This window comes from Vidua chalybeata, chromosome 3 (genome assembly GCF_026979565.1).
Source record: "Vidua chalybeata isolate OUT-0048 chromosome 3, bVidCha1 merged haplotype, whole genome shotgun sequence".
NCBI lineage: Eukaryota > Metazoa > Chordata > Aves > Passeriformes > Viduidae > Vidua > Vidua chalybeata.
In genome coordinates, this window is record NC_071532.1 from 32830191 (window position 1) to 32845077 (window position 14887).

The 14887-nt window shown below is 52.6% G+C and overlaps 2 protein-coding genes across 2 annotated transcripts; both read right to left on the minus strand.

Moving 5' to 3' along the window:
• Positions 1 to 888: 888 nt before the first annotated feature.
• RRP36 (ribosomal RNA processing 36) lies at positions 889 to 9527 on the minus strand. Its single transcript, XM_053937624.1, has 7 exons — positions 9330 to 9527; positions 6039 to 6177; positions 3115 to 3181; positions 2238 to 2342; positions 2041 to 2115; positions 1822 to 1939; positions 889 to 1589 (listed from the first exon to the last, which is right to left on the minus strand). The coding sequence occupies exons 1-7, from the start codon at positions 9514 to 9516 to the stop codon at positions 1450 to 1452; spliced, it is 831 nt and encodes a 276-aa protein (XP_053793599.1). The 5' UTR covers positions 9517 to 9527; the 3' UTR covers positions 889 to 1449.
• Positions 9528 to 9653: 126 nt separating this feature from the next.
• Positions 9654 to 14844, minus strand: NPAS4 (neuronal PAS domain protein 4). Its single transcript, XM_053937617.1, has 8 exons — positions 12963 to 14844; positions 12246 to 12412; positions 12007 to 12143; positions 11716 to 11821; positions 11327 to 11573; positions 10950 to 11059; positions 10388 to 10523; positions 9654 to 10294 (listed from the first exon to the last, which is right to left on the minus strand). The coding sequence occupies exons 1-8, from the start codon at positions 13061 to 13063 to the stop codon at positions 9997 to 9999; spliced, it is 1302 nt and encodes a 433-aa protein (XP_053793592.1). The 5' UTR covers positions 13064 to 14844; the 3' UTR covers positions 9654 to 9996.
• Positions 14845 to 14887: the final 43 nt, after the last annotated feature.

Genomic DNA, 14887 nt, shown 5'->3' on the forward strand with positions numbered 1-14887 from the left:
CCTCAGCGAGGCCCTGGCAGCAGGTCTCTAGCCAAGCTGGCACATTCCATGTCTACTGCCTTCCCCCAGTTCCAGTAAGTCCTCTCACCAGAGCAGAACTTGCATCACCCACAGGAACTACAGTGGAGGTAAGTGGTTCAGCAACACCCTCAGGCCGGCTAACCTGCTCCTTGCTCCATGTTTTGATCCCAGCAAGGCCTGTCCCCAGGCCCCAAACACCTGCGGCCATCCACACAGCACAGCTGTGTCCAGGCACTCTCCTAGCACACTCTGACCTGTCACACTGGGGTTATCTGAGCCATGCCCTTGTCAGCACAGCCATGGCAGACAGGGGAAAAAAGGAAAAAAGCAAGAGGGCTGGTGGGATATTGGAGAGAGGCACTCACTCCCCTAAGGTCAAACACCTTTGACTGTAACAGGCTGACAGTGTACATATTTCAGGTACATATTTCATCAGTTTCCTAGAAGCACTAATAACCCTGTGGAGATGACCCTGAGAAACCAAGCTGCTCTGAAGGAGCGATGCTAAGCAGCAATACCTGAGCAATCACAGCAGGCCCTGTGTATGAGGAAGGCCAGTCACACCTAGATCTGTATCACCAGGAGCAGCCCACATGGAGTGATCCTCTCACCTTTACTCATCTCTTGCGAGACTACTTCCAGATACTGATCCATGCTGGGCCACCAAAAGATAACTGTTGGTTGACTGGGCTGACTCCAGTTGAGTATGTGAAAGGTGTCAGAGGCTGGAGCACTGCTAGGAAGGGCTGAGGAAACAGGATTCATTCACCCTTAGGAAGAAAAGACTTTGGGGAGACCTTAGAGTGCCCCTTTCCCACCCACCCCTCAGACCTGTGACAAAGCTGCTTAGAAGACAGAGCCAGGCACTTCACTGAGAACAAAACAATTATTATGGACTAACACCAGGCAGGTTTCCTGGATGAGGAAACAAAAAGTTCCATCTTGAGAACCTGAAGCAGTACAGCAGAGGCCAAAAGAGGTGAAGTCATCTGTCCTTGGACATTACGAGATCCCACCAAAGCAGCCTTGGGCAATCTGATAAGGGTTGCTGCTCTGAGCAGGGATCGTCCCACATCCTTTTCTGCCTCAGTGGAAGTCTGAAAGAACCTGGAGTAAAGTCAGCAGTGCAGGGCAGGACTCACGCTTTCCTTGCTAGAGTTAGAAATGAGCAGGTGCAAGAGCAAAGACAGCTGTCATCACCATCAGCATGACACACTTGTCACCACCCAGGCATTAGCTAAACCACAAGCAAAGCAGATATTTCAGCTACAAAAAAACCCATTAGTTCCTTCAGTTCAGACCCTGCTCTGCTGCCTTACAGCATCACTGTACAGTGGAAGGCAGATCCTGGGAAGAGGGATAACCATCCTCCAGGCCTGGCCAAGGCCAAATGAGCCAGTGCCAGACAACAGCATGACTGTCCAACAGTTACAAATTCTTCTGTGAGGGCAGATGGCGCTTGTCTTTGATGGCATTCCTCTTCCTCTTCTTGTTCAGGAAGCTCTCCAGCTTTCCGCTCCTCTTCAGCTCTGCATACTTCTCAGCTAGTTCCAATTTCCGCTTCTCAGCTGTAGAGGAGAGGGAAGTCAAGTTTTAAACTGAAGCCCAAAACATCTCTACAGAGCAGCCCCTTTTAACCTCTCCCTCCCTGGTCCAGGCTTAGCTTGTCCCTTGAGTACCAGCACTAGAACAATTCCCCCACAGCTGTGTGGAATAGTATAGACACCTTGCTTCCCAGTGCTTGAATTCCTGCCAGCAGTACTCGATCTTCCTGCAAGCATGCTCACACAGAGTACTTACATTTCTTTAGGAAGAAAGGTTTCTTTCCCTGCTTGGCCAATTCCCTCTGTTGTCTTTTCAAAGACAGCTCCCTCTCTCTCAACTTCTGCTGTTTCTTCTGTGCCTGTTCCTGCTGTGTCTATACAAAAAGGATGGCCTGTGTCAGCATCGAGGCAGACCTCAGGTCACACGTTCTCTCTCCTGGTGCCTCACATAGAGGAGATGCTGCACTGAACTCACCATACGGTTCAGGAGCCGCTGAAGTTTCTCCTTCTGTTCCATGTTCCGGCATTTCTTCAGCTGCTTCTGAACCATCTGAAGAAGACAGCAGAAAGCTGCATGACTGTGTGCCTGTCACCTCCAATGTGAAAAGCCTTTGAAGAAGTAGCCCCTGCCATGCAAGGTTCCCCCAGGCAAGGACATGCACAGAGCATCACCTCCTTCTCCTGCTTCTTGATGCTCTCCAGGAAGCTGTATGTCTTCATAAATATTTCAGGCTTATATTCTCCAGACAGGTCATCAAATCGAGGGTCTCTCTGGACCTGTCAGCAGGGAAGGCAAGAGCTGTAGCCAGTGTTACCCTGTTAACAGCCTGCTCACTCTCCTTTCATGTATCAGCCAATTTTTTTCCCCAGCAATGTTATGCTCCCACCACTGAAATATCTGCAGTTGGCGAAGATTGAGTACAACAGTCAAGGTGGCATCCCCAAAGTCATGCCTGCATCAAGTTTATCACACAACAGACATCTCCATATGCGAGTCTGCCACCCAGGAATATCCAGGAATAACAGCAGGAGTGCTGCTGTCAAACACCTGCAACTCCCTGACCAAGAGCTGGCTGAATATGTGTTGTCAAGGTGATATAGATTTGGGAACTCAAACCTCTCTAGATTTTCACAGATTAACTGGGTTAGGTCATGCAAAAAGGGTGGGACAAAAAGAGGTCTCTAAAAGTGGAAATTATCATATTCTGATGATCCTGCAATGATAAGTAAAAAGTTACATTCAGATTGGAAAGCAGATGGACATCTGAACTTCTGGGATTAGTAGTGAACAATGACCATGGTTTGCAGTGGAACTGTCATTGGTGGCTGTGAGTGCACCTTCTAGAAACACCTGGGTCACAAACTCTCAAGTTAACCTGCAGCTGCTCCAACCCACCCATTGTTCTCCCCAGGGAAACACTGTCACTGTCTGCACTCCCCAGTGGTCCTCCAGAAGTAGCCTGTGCCATCTGCAGTAGCTCCATTCCCAAGTGCATGCCCTGTCAGCAGTGCTAAGGGAAGTCCTGAACTGGAAAGGGGCAGCACCCACCTTCTTCCTAACAGGGATGACTTGTCGCAGGAAAGGTACAGGCTTCTTGGCTGACATCTCCAATGGCCTGAAAACAAGAAAAATTTATTTAAGGGGAGCAAATGTCAGAATGAGGCCCAAGCTAATATGCTGGGAGGTCATTTGGACCCTCAGAAGAACATTACTGCACAACAGACTCTCCCAGCTCAATCCTTACCATGATACCTATATAAAGCAAAGAGGTGACTCAGTCAAAAGCCACAGAAGGCTACAACAACCAAATACATCAATATATGGTTCAAAAGAACCATATATTTATATATATAAAGAACCATATATATAAAGAACCTGGAACAGCTCCACTGTATCAAGTGAAAACCCACCACCTGCATCAATAAATGTGTTGTACTGATTGTTCCTCTCATGAAGTCACAGAATGGGTGGGGGTGGAAGGAACCCTTCCTAAAGGAGAGTTACCTAGGAGCACATTGCACAGGATTGCATCCAGGTGGGTTTTAAATATCTCCAGAGAAGGAGACTCCACAACCTCACTGAGTAGCTTGTTCCAGTGTTCAGTCACCCTCACAGTAAAGAAGTTTTTCCTCATATTCAGGTGAAACTCCCTGTGTTTCAATATTACCCCTCGTCTTGTCACTGGATGCCACTGAAAAGAGCCCGGCCCCATCCTCTTGACACCTGCCCTCTACATATTTCCAGTGATAAGGTCCCCTCTCAGTCATCTTTTCTCCAGGCTAAACAGTCCCAGCTACTTCAACCTGTTGTCATAGGATAGATGCTCCAGTCCCCTAATTTTTTTTTTTCCCTGCTCTCTACTGGACCCTCCCTCTCCAGGAGCTCCATGTCTCTCTTGTCCTGAGGATCCCAGAACTGGGCACAGCACTCCAGACTGGCCTCACCAGGGCTGAGTAGAGGGGCAGGATCACCTCCCTGACCTGTTGGCAATGCAGTTCTTAATGCACCCCAGGATCCCATTGGCCTTCTTGTCCCCCAGGGCACTGCTGGCCCATGGACAGGTTGCTGTCCACCAGCACCCCCAGGTCCTTCTCTGCAGAGCTCTGCCCAGCAGGTCACCCCAGCCTGTGCTTGTGCTGGGGTTGTTCCTCCCCAGGTGCAGGACCCTGCACTTGTCGTTGCTGAGTTCCAGGAGGTTCTTTGCTGCTCAGCCTGTCCAGGTCTCATGGAATGGCAGCACAGTCCTCTGTGGACCAGCTACTCCTCCCAACTTTATGCTGTCAGCAAACGTGCTGAGGGACACCCTACCCCTTTACCCACTGATTAAAGAGTTGAACAATACTGGACCCAGTACTGACCCCCAGGGACACCACCAGTGACAGGCCTCCAACTGGATCCTGTGCCACTGATGATGACCCTCTCAGCTCTGCTATTCAGCCAGTTCTCAATCTACCTCACTGTCATTCATCTAATCCACACTTCCTGAGCCTTCCACACTTGCCTAAGAGGATGTTAAGGGAGTCAGTGTCAAAAGCCTTGCTGAAGTCAGGGCACACAACATCCACTGCATCCATACACACCACTCCCAAGAACCTTCTTTTCTTCCACATGCTTAGAGATGGCCTCCAGAAGTAAGTGCTCTATCACCTTTCCAGGACTGGTCTGTAGTTTCCCAAGTTCTCCCTTCTTGCCCTTTCTAAAAACTGGAAATGACACTGGCTTCCCTCCAGACCTTAGGCACTTCTCCTGCTCTCCATGCCCTTTCACAGGTGAGAGAGAAGCTGAGGAGTAACACCTGCTGAGAGCACCCACAGCCAGCCACAATTGACACTGGGGCAGGAGCACAACCCCACAGGCACAAGTTTTCCAAATCCCTCTTAGGGCAGTGTTCAGTGTATTCCCACATCCGCTGAGGCCACAACCCTGCACAATGCTCTGGAGTCACTGCTGAAGCCAGCTCAGTGCCAGGGGATTTTCCTGAAGCCCTTTCTTTAAGAAGCTCACTTCCATAACAAAAACATGAGAAAAAGCATGTGGGATTTACAGCAATACATTACTTAAAGGATTAGAGGAATTAAACAAAAGCAGAATTATGCAAACTGTGTGGCAGAAATAGAGACACTGAGAGAAGATGTTGTGCTACACAAAATCCCCCAGAGTCTTGGGTAAAAAGTAAAGCAGAAACATTAACCTAACCAACTCTTTACAGCAGGAGAGATGTATTTTGTGTTCTCTGCTCATGCATTGAGCAGAGACTCAGAAAAAAGTTAGGGAGTGCCAGCGTAACAGAGGAAACCCATTCAAATCACTTGAGTGCCACTCTGAGGACTGAAAACTAGCTAAATACTGCAAATAAGGGGTAAGGGTATTGCTGTTACGGTGGGGGCCTGTGGAGAACTGTAAAAAGGTATGATAGCTTTTGTTGTGTTGAATACAGGGAAAAGTCTGTGATGGCGAGTACTGTAGAGAGGGAAAAAAGGAAAATGAACACAGACAAGCCACAGATGAGACAGCAGCAGAAGGATGAATGGAATTCCAGAACAATTGTCTGTGACTGTAACTCCAGCCAGTGAGAGCCAGGCAGAAGATACTGATAAGCTGGAAGGGGTTTAGGAACCAGCAGGGCAATTGTTTCAGGTCACAGTGGACACTGTCATAGAGCTTGAGAGGCACACCATGCCAAGGGTTACAAGTGCCTTAATACAGAGAGTATAAAGGCATTGAGTGCCAATTTAACTGTCAAGTGACAGGTGGTTGCTGGGGATTTGGAGAGAACAGGATATTGAGAGCTCTGAAAACAGCACCAGACCATTCCCAAATGAAACTATAACGACAGGCATTATTGTCCAGTACATTAAAGGAGATCTATGCCAGCTCCAAGGCAACATTACTTGTGAGGAGCTCCCAGTGTAATTTCTGGAATGCAGAGAGCACACATACACATTTTTCTGATCACAGAAGAGCCTCTTTACCCCTTTTTGCCTTGTTGCTGCTTCAGTGTAGCTTTGGTAGGCTTCACAGTTTTCTTCCCACCAGGCACCTTCTTGCTCATTTTCATCCTTGCATCACTCTGCACCCGCAGGAGTTCCTCAAAAGACATGTCAGATTGATCTGGAAGAGAGCACAGGGTATACCTGAGCTGAACAGCTTCTCAAGGCACTTGTCACGCCCAAACTCCACCAAGAGGGATGTCTCAGAGCTTGACACAGTGACACAAGCATAGTGGTGCTATCCCTGTACAACTGCATGGCAGAAAGAAACCACTGCATCTGTCAGCCTCTGATTCCTCTCCCACTGATCACTTTAGTCTTTACCCCTTACTAGAACAGAGCAGCCTCCCCTTCTCCCCAGAGTGTCTTTGCTTCTCTCTCCACTCAACAGCACACACAAGACCAGTACAAAGTTTTTACCTGGTACAAAGAGCAGTAGGAGCTCTGCACTGCAAATTCTGAGAGGTCACCTTTCAGCCCTGACTTTCCCACTTTAATGTTTCTTTAATATCCCTTAATGTCACTAACCTTTAATGCTTCTCATAACCAGAATGCAAAAATATTGTCATCTCTATTATCATACTATTCTTTATTCTAGATTTATACTTCTAGGTGTTCAGAACCAACAACTGAAAGCATTTCTTCAGTCAGCACTTGGATATACTCATTCCACTCTTGTGTAAGGGCAAGAAGGGGTTTGCACTGTGTCCCTTTTGGAAGGGAAAGCCTTGGCAAACTGACTTAGGTGGTGTTTGCCTGCTCAGCACCTCTGAGCAGTGACAGGCACATGGTCTTTCTGAGCCTCTGCAATACAAAACACACCAACTGTGGCCCAGCAGGGACCATCACTGCCTGTCTGTGATACCTTGGCTGGATGCCAGGTGCCCCCCAAGCTGCTCTTGCAGCCCACTCACTCCCAAACCCTTCCCACAGAAACACAAAACACTGTCCTGTGAGCAAGGTTTGTGTGTACTCTGCCAAATTCAGGAAGCAACATGAGGTCAGTCACACTGGCTCAGAGCATAGACTCATCCCAAGCACTCTCATCCTGGCAATAACCAAGACTTTCAGAAACTACTCTCATCATCCAGAAAACATAATGGGTACAGCCAAGAGCTGCCTCAGTAAGTGTTTTCATTTTGCTTGTTCTGAGTACTCAGGAACTCTGCTCTGATGACGCTCATTAGTGCTCTGAGGTGGGATACAGGAACAGTGACTATCCAATCTGCTGCACAAGGGACAAAGGAAACGTGAATGCAGCATGATTTCATTGCACTGCTTCCCCTGAGCACCCCCCACCCTTATCCGAATTCTGAACAAGGACAGAGAAAGGACAAAGAAAGCATTAAAAGAAAGGAATTATGATGTGGAAGATACTCTCAGCACTTGATGAAGACAAGGCACCATCACTTTCACTCCAATATTCCATTTGGTTGAAATTCCAAAACAATACTGTTTAAATAGCAAAGACTTCAATGAAAATGAGATAAAGACACCATATAAAATGATGCCAAAAGGAGATTTGGTATAAATCAGACAAAGCAAAGGCATGCAGAGTTTCCATGATAAAGTATTTCATTACTGGTACAGGAGACCAAACCTGACTACCTGAAACCTAACAGGGAAAATGATTTCCACATGGTAGTATCAGTCCACAAAATACATCCTACTGCCTATTTGGAGGAGATTGAATGAAACACTCACAGTGATAAAAACATCACTGGACATCACTATAAAAAAAAGAAGCCTGTTCTGGAACAGAAGTGAATGGTCCCAGCAGGCATTCATTGCTGGGCAGCAGATTTGGCAACTGTGTGAGTGAAAAGGTTCTGGTTAAAAAGGCAGGATTAGCTTATTTTCCTTGTTCCTTGCATTCTTTCTTGAGGACTTAATTTCCCCATTTTTTTCATTCCTTCTTCTCCCCTTAGAATATAACTTACATGTTTTCTGCTGTCTCTGTCGTCCATTTAATTTTCCCTCCTGCCATTTTTTCCTTTCATCCATTATTCTGTGGATTGTTTCCTTCTTTTTGCACCTCTTGATAAGCTACTGTTACCTGCTGATAACAGGGGCATTTCCTGCTCTCAAGCACAGCCTCCTCGTGTTTCCTCTCCTCCTACAGACTCTTGTGACACATGGACCCCTTATGCCTTCCTCAGCTGAACCTGCAGGGAGCTATACATCCTGCAGAGCACATCAGTGTCCAGGATGCAAGAACAGATGGCCTAAAGAAACACCTGATATCTGCCCAGTCGTTCCCTGCTGAGACAAAATCAGTGCTGAACTCCATATAATTCCTCCTGCTCCAGAAACAAGATCACAGAGGGCCCTGACAGATGGCAAAAGCAAAACTACTGTTCCATTCCCATCCAGCTGTGGGAAGAGTACTTGTCGGTGATCCTCTCTCTGAGCTTTGCTCACCATTTCCTCACCAGAGGAAAACAAAATGTCTACAACAGATGGTGAGGCATTCTGCCCACCTCTAAATCCTACTGCCAAAAGCTCACCTCTAGAGATGTGCCTCCCCCACGGCCCCACACAGACTCACCCTGGAGACCCTTTAACAAGGCAACCAGTGACTCCTCACACCTGTGACACGCTGTGTTGTGCCCTGCAGCTGACACCAGTGTCCACTCCCTCACAATTCCCTTCAAGGGAATTGTATTTTTGTAAGGTTTTCATTCTCACTTGGATTGTTCTGAGATGAGGAAACAAAACTGTGTTCGCTGCTGTGGATGAGAACCCCCACCCTGCGACCCTCAGCCCACGCTGTGCCCACAGCCACACACTGCTCGCTTCTTCCACTCTCCTGTCCTGTGAGAGCCTCTCGAGCTCCTGCCACATCACTCAGATGTGCCACATCTGAACTGGCACAGAGCATGGTCCCCGAGATGTGTGACACCTTCCACAGCAACCTGGCCTAGTGCGAGGTGTGTCCCTGCCCCAGCAGGGGGGTGAACTGGGTGATCTTTAAGGTCCCTTCCAATGCAAACTATTTTATGGTTCTGTGATTCCACGCACAGGGAAGGAGACTGGGGACAAGAGGCCCCTACACATGTTTGTTTCAGGGCCCTCCCACCCAGCTCCAGCGCAAACCCTGCTGGTGATCCTGAGCTGCTCAGCTGGGCAGGCGAGGGAGGCATGCGGGAGCTGGAATACGAGAGGGCACCGAGCCACTCGGCAGCTCGTTTCCCCACCGAACGAGCGCCGGGAGCCGCGCCCCGAGCTGAGGCCGCCGCCTTTCCCGGAGTCGCTCCCGCCGGGTCCCCTCACCTTTCCCGCCAGTCCCCGCCACGCTCCCAACGTCGTCGCTCTCGTCGCTGGAGCCAGAACTCTCCTCCGCCGGCTCCAGCCTCCCGCGCGGCTGCTCCGCGGCCGCCTCTTCCTCGCTCTCTGTGGCGGCGGCTCGTCCTCGTCCCTGTCTCCATCCCCGTCCCGGCCCCTCCCTGCGTGGCCCCATCGCCCCCGGGACCCGGCCCCACGCCCCCGGAACGGCCCGCGCGGCACCGGCGGAACCGGAAGTGGAGCACGCGCAGGCAGAGGCAGTCACGTGGGAAAGCGGCGTTTATTGGTTTTCTCTTTTTTTTTTTTTGTTTAGTTTGTTTGTTTGTTTGTTTTGTTTTTTACAAAAATCCTTCCTTTCTGATGAATAGGTCACGTACACAAAGGCCGTGGCAATATCCAACTAAGCAGTTAATAAGTGTTTTTAAGTGCAAGATCTGGATCCCTTTGCGCTGCTAGATTGAGTCGTCCCGATGCCAGATTTATCGCAGCCTAGACTAAGTTCCTAATACAAGCACTAAGTGTATGAAACGAAGGTTTGCCATGGCCTCCAACTGGATCAGCTGCAGCTGTTCGAAGTGACCAGCAGGCTGAAAGGAGATGTGGTTACACGCAGTGGCCTGCATTAGGAAAGGTACAGCCGGCAGACCAAGGGATGTCAGCATCTCTGAACGCTCGACACCTGTGAGAGCACACTTGGAATGTTGCAACCTATTTTCTGTTCGAAAGGAAACCGAAGGAACTGGGGAGGGTGCGGCATATAGTTCCCAAGGCAGACAGAGGCATCGTCCTCGGCTTCCTCGGGACGAGGCCAGCGGCGGGGCGCGGCGGCGGCGGGCGGCGAGAGGCTGTCGGCCAGGGCGCGGAGCTGCTCCGCCAGCCGGCCGAGATCCCGGCCCGCGGGCGGGGCGGCGGCGGGGGGCTGCTGGGCGCGAAGGTGGGCCGCCTCCTCCTCCCTGCGGCGGACACGGGGTAAGAGACAGCCTGGGGGCCCTGGCTGAGCGGCGGGTACAGGTGATGCAGCCCCCACCCCCCGAGATCCCGCTCACCTGAGGCAGCGGCAGGTGCAGGTGATGCAGCCGCCGTCCTGCCGCGCCCACACGCGCAGCCAGGTCCAGGCGCGGTCCTTGCGCAGCACTCGCAGCACGGCGGTCCCCGCTGCCGGCCCGGCCGCGGCCCCCAGCGCTGCGGGCAAGGGAAGGGACTACGTGAGCCGGCAGCAGGGCACGGCCCCAGGGTGCCTGGATAGCCCACAGGCTGCCCCGATGGGCTCTGCCGCCAGTCACTAGTCTGGCCCCAGCGGGACAGAAGCCACACAGAGCAGTCGGGTCCGTAGCAGCTCTGCCCTCCCAAAGAGATGGGGCTCAGGTGGGCTTGTCCCTCTTCTGTATACCGTGGCAAAGCAGGATGCCCACCCCCAGCTTGGAAACTACTTATAGACAGTGTATGGGGTGTGTAACCACTTCCCCGCCTCATCCTTTTTGGAGCGGGGAGTCACAACAGGGAGGGCTGAATTCCCTTTGTCGCTGCTGTCCTGGATAGCCACGTTTCAGGCATAACCAGACCATGGAGCCAGGGGACAGCACGCACATTCCTGGGTATGACACTCACCCACGGCCCTGTGCTGGGCAGCTGCCAGGTCAGCATCCTCAGGGTGCAGGAGGCTGTACCACGACTGACCGACCAGCTCCTCCCGGTGGTAGCCTAGGTGGTAGGTGACACTGGGGAAGACAAGGGGAGCGGGCACTGAGTGCTGTACAGAGCCTGCACCGTGTTAGCAAGGAGCAGCTGCTGCATGATGGAGAATGAAACAACAGAGGTACAGAAATAAGTTGTAAATGAGGGAAGAGGTTTGGGATGTGTTTGTGAGAGTCTCAGTGCTCATGCAGTGTCTAGCCTGCATCCCACATGCAGGCTTGGTGAAGGGAAATTATTCTTGCCAGCTGAGATGTACGGCTGGGGCTGTGGTGCAAGCAGGCACCCCTCACCTCTCCGTGACATCAATAAACGTCATGTCCAGGAGATGCATGCTCTGGAATATGTCATCCTGGGAAGCAGCTTCACCATCTGCGGGGGACTGCACAACGGGTGTGCAGAGGGCCAGGAAGGCTGTGGTGGAGGGGGAGGGTGGCCAGCACAGGGCCACAAAGCGCCCGCACACTGCCACGACCCGATTCCCCCCATACTGTAACCGGAAAGCCTTGGACGTGCGCATCTCGCTGACAAAGGTGACTTCTGCAGGGAAACACACCGTTCAGAGTGGGTCAGGAGTTCCCTCGCTCTGCTCCCAGCAGGGCTAGCCCTGGCTCTCTAATCACAGCCAAGGACCAGAGCAGGGTGGCAAGATCCATGAGATGCCAGCAGAGGCCTCCCTTACCCCTGCCAGGCTCCTCCCGAGCAAGGAGGAGCTTCTTGTGCACATCCTCTCCCACTCGCCCATCCAGGATGTCAAAGACGGTGTCCCCCTGGGCAAGCAGCTCCACCTGACAAAGAGGGGGCTGCCCTCAGAGACTGTGTCTATCTCAGTGGGCCCTGGCTGGCACTGCGGGTGCACAGCCTGCTGGAGCCACAGCCCAGCATCTACTGGGGCAGCGTGCTGTGCAGGCAATAAAGGCACCAGGATGGGTACGGGGACAGTGACTGCAAATGCCCAGTGAGCAGGCCTTACCACGGAGAGGCCCAGGACCTGAGCCACGTTCTCGGAGATGTAGACCAGCTTGCTGTCTGCTGAGAGCACAAGCAGAAACCCCGGGAGCAGGGAGAGTAGTTCTGTGCCAAGGGCCGGTCCCGCAGGAGGAGCCAAGCCTGGAAGGAGGGGGATGAGGGTGAAGTGCTGTCTTGGATGAGGCAGGGGCAGTGCCCCACACAGAGCCAAGCAAGTGTGAAGTACAGTAGTGCTGAGCGTACCTGGAGGGAACAGCTGAGCCCCCCGCAGCCGGAGGCACACCAGGGCCATGGTGTGGAGGTAAGAGAGTCGCTCCTTCTCCTGTGCAGAGATGGGCAGCAGGGAGCGCAGTGCCTGCAGCTCCACATTGATCTGGTCTCGGCGAGCCTTGGAAGCACTCTTGGTTGACCTGCAAAGCCAGGCACTTGGGACACATGTCCAGGATGGGAAGGGGCAGCATTCCCTGCCTGTCATTGTGGGAAGAATTGTGAGCTCGGGGATATGGAGTGGAGATGCTCAGCATCTGTGCCAGCTGCTGCCTCTAGGAGAGCAAACCTTGTGGGCACAGGCAGAGGCTTGAGCAAAGCCTACCCAGGGGCACATGCTGCTGGTATGGCTGGTGGCTCTCCTGCTGGGCACCAGGTTGGACAATGACCTGTACTTTGGTAGGGAGCCCATGTGACACAACCTCCCCACGAACCCCCAATAGGATGGAAACTGCATCGAGTGCTGGAATGTGCACCCCAGCCCAGTACTATACGCCTTTCCTCCTAAACCACCCAAAATACCTCTGCCCCTCCAAATTCCTGCACCTCCTCCCCATGCGCTGGCTGGCAGTCCCGCTGTGCCAGGCTGGTGTCAGCACCTTGCAAGGGCCATCAGACCCTACACCAGTTATCCCGGGGTTCTGGGAGGCCATCCCAGCCCTGAGGGAGGGCAGGAGGTGGGAGAAAGCTCACCTGAAAGGCCTCGAGGCGCTGGGCGCCTGCTTGGCCCTCGCGGGCAGGCAGCTCATCTCTGCCTGCAGTGGCCGATGGCAGTGGCTGCAGAAGATGGTCATGCTGCTGGGGCTGGGATGGCCTGGAGCTGGCAGGGAACCGCTGCCTCCTTCGCCTCCGGCTGTGGCTGAACCTGCTGACCCTGCTGCTCCTGGCCTCCTTTTGTACCCTCCTAGGGTGCAGAGGCCAAGCTGCTCACTGGTGAGAATTACCTCTTGTGACGCAACTCCAAACAGCTCAGGGCTATTTTTAGAAGGCAGGCTGCTAAAAATAGCCCTTTCAACCAGCTGAAATTTGAGAGGGGAAGTAATAAAACGAAGCCAGGGTCTTTAAAGCAAACCTGCGGCTCAGGAGGGGGCAGTGACAAAGGCAGCAGGGATCTCCCTGTGGGGCACACATCTGCCCAGCTCCTGCCAGCCCTGCAGAACATCCTGTGTCTAGTCAGCCTGACTGGGAGCTGCTCTCCAGCATCACTGATGACTGACCTGGGTGCTGGGAGAAGGAGCTGGTAAGCCAAGAAAATACACTGGAGACACCTGGACTGAGGTGGTGAGCAGTGTCCCGTGCCCAGGCCTGCAGTAGGTTCCTGGCAGAGGCAGGTTTGAGCCACAGCACCCCTGAACCCAAGAGAACCCCTCTCCCTGATGAACCCCTTTTCTTCCCAGAGAAGACTTCTCCCCCACAAAGGTTTGCTCTCTTAGAGGCAGCTGGCATGGAATGCTGAGCTTTTCTGGGGTCTATCGTTTCCACTCCATGCCCCATAGACTGTGATTCCTCCCAGTGACAGCCATTCATGGACAGAATGGAGGGGCCTCTGTGCTCAGCACCATGCAACCCAGCACAGGGACTCTGGGTGCTCAGGGGGCATTTCCTAGTGCCTGGCACCCTGCAAGGAGAGTAAGCTTGGTGCTTCAGTGCACAGCAAAAAAACTCCACCATTTATTTCACAGCTTGAGAGAGTGCCTGTGGCTGAGGCAGTGATAGAGGAAGGGAGTTAGAACTGCTGGACAACACATGGTAGGGTGTTCACCTAAGTCTTCTTGGTAACCTGCAGGTGCCAAGGACCACAAAGGAGGAGGCCAGGCTGGGGCTGCTCCCCCTCAGCCAGATGTGCTGTCACAGCACACCCTGTTTCCCTCCACGCCAATGATGCTCGTCGCCTATCATGGTGAGGTGCTGCCAGTGTGCGAAGAACAAGCTCTTGTCGCAATTGTGAGACCTTCTGTTCTCTTGCCATGGGGATTCCTCTGCTCTCATGCCACTCCAGACTTCTCCATTGTGCTTGCATTGTCCAGCTCCTGCAGGCTGAGGAGCCCAGGCACCTCTGCAACCTTGTGCTGTTGGATGAGCACTTGACCCTGGCTATGTGCCAGCCCTCAGGGCAGGGGAGACAGCCTCAGCCCTCTGCCACCCAGGCTCCTGGCATGCAGCCACCACCATCTCAGCTGCCCCTGTGACTTTACATCCCCCAAAACACCCTGTGTGCTTCCTTAGCTTTCTCCGCACTAGCCCCACTACAGTTGCCACCGGAGCTCCTCTTCACATCAGACGCCTCATGTTGGTGGGAAAGGGTTTGAGCACAGCTCTCTGTGCCACCCAGGAAGGCTGTCCCAGGCATCCCTCCACCTGAAGCAGGAAACTACAGAGCATCCACCTACCTGAGGCAGCACAGCTCATGAGACATACACCATTTTCCTTCTGTCCTCTTGCAGGACAACACAACTCTGGGCAGGAGGCAGGTACCCCATGGCAGTGCTGCTGGGGGAGCTCAGCTTCCCTTCCCCACCCCAGGCAGGGCTGTGGCTCACATCAGCTGCTGCCTCCTGCTGCCACAAGCCACCAGTGGCCTGCAGCTTCAGGGAAAAGCACCTGGTTCAGTCTCTCTC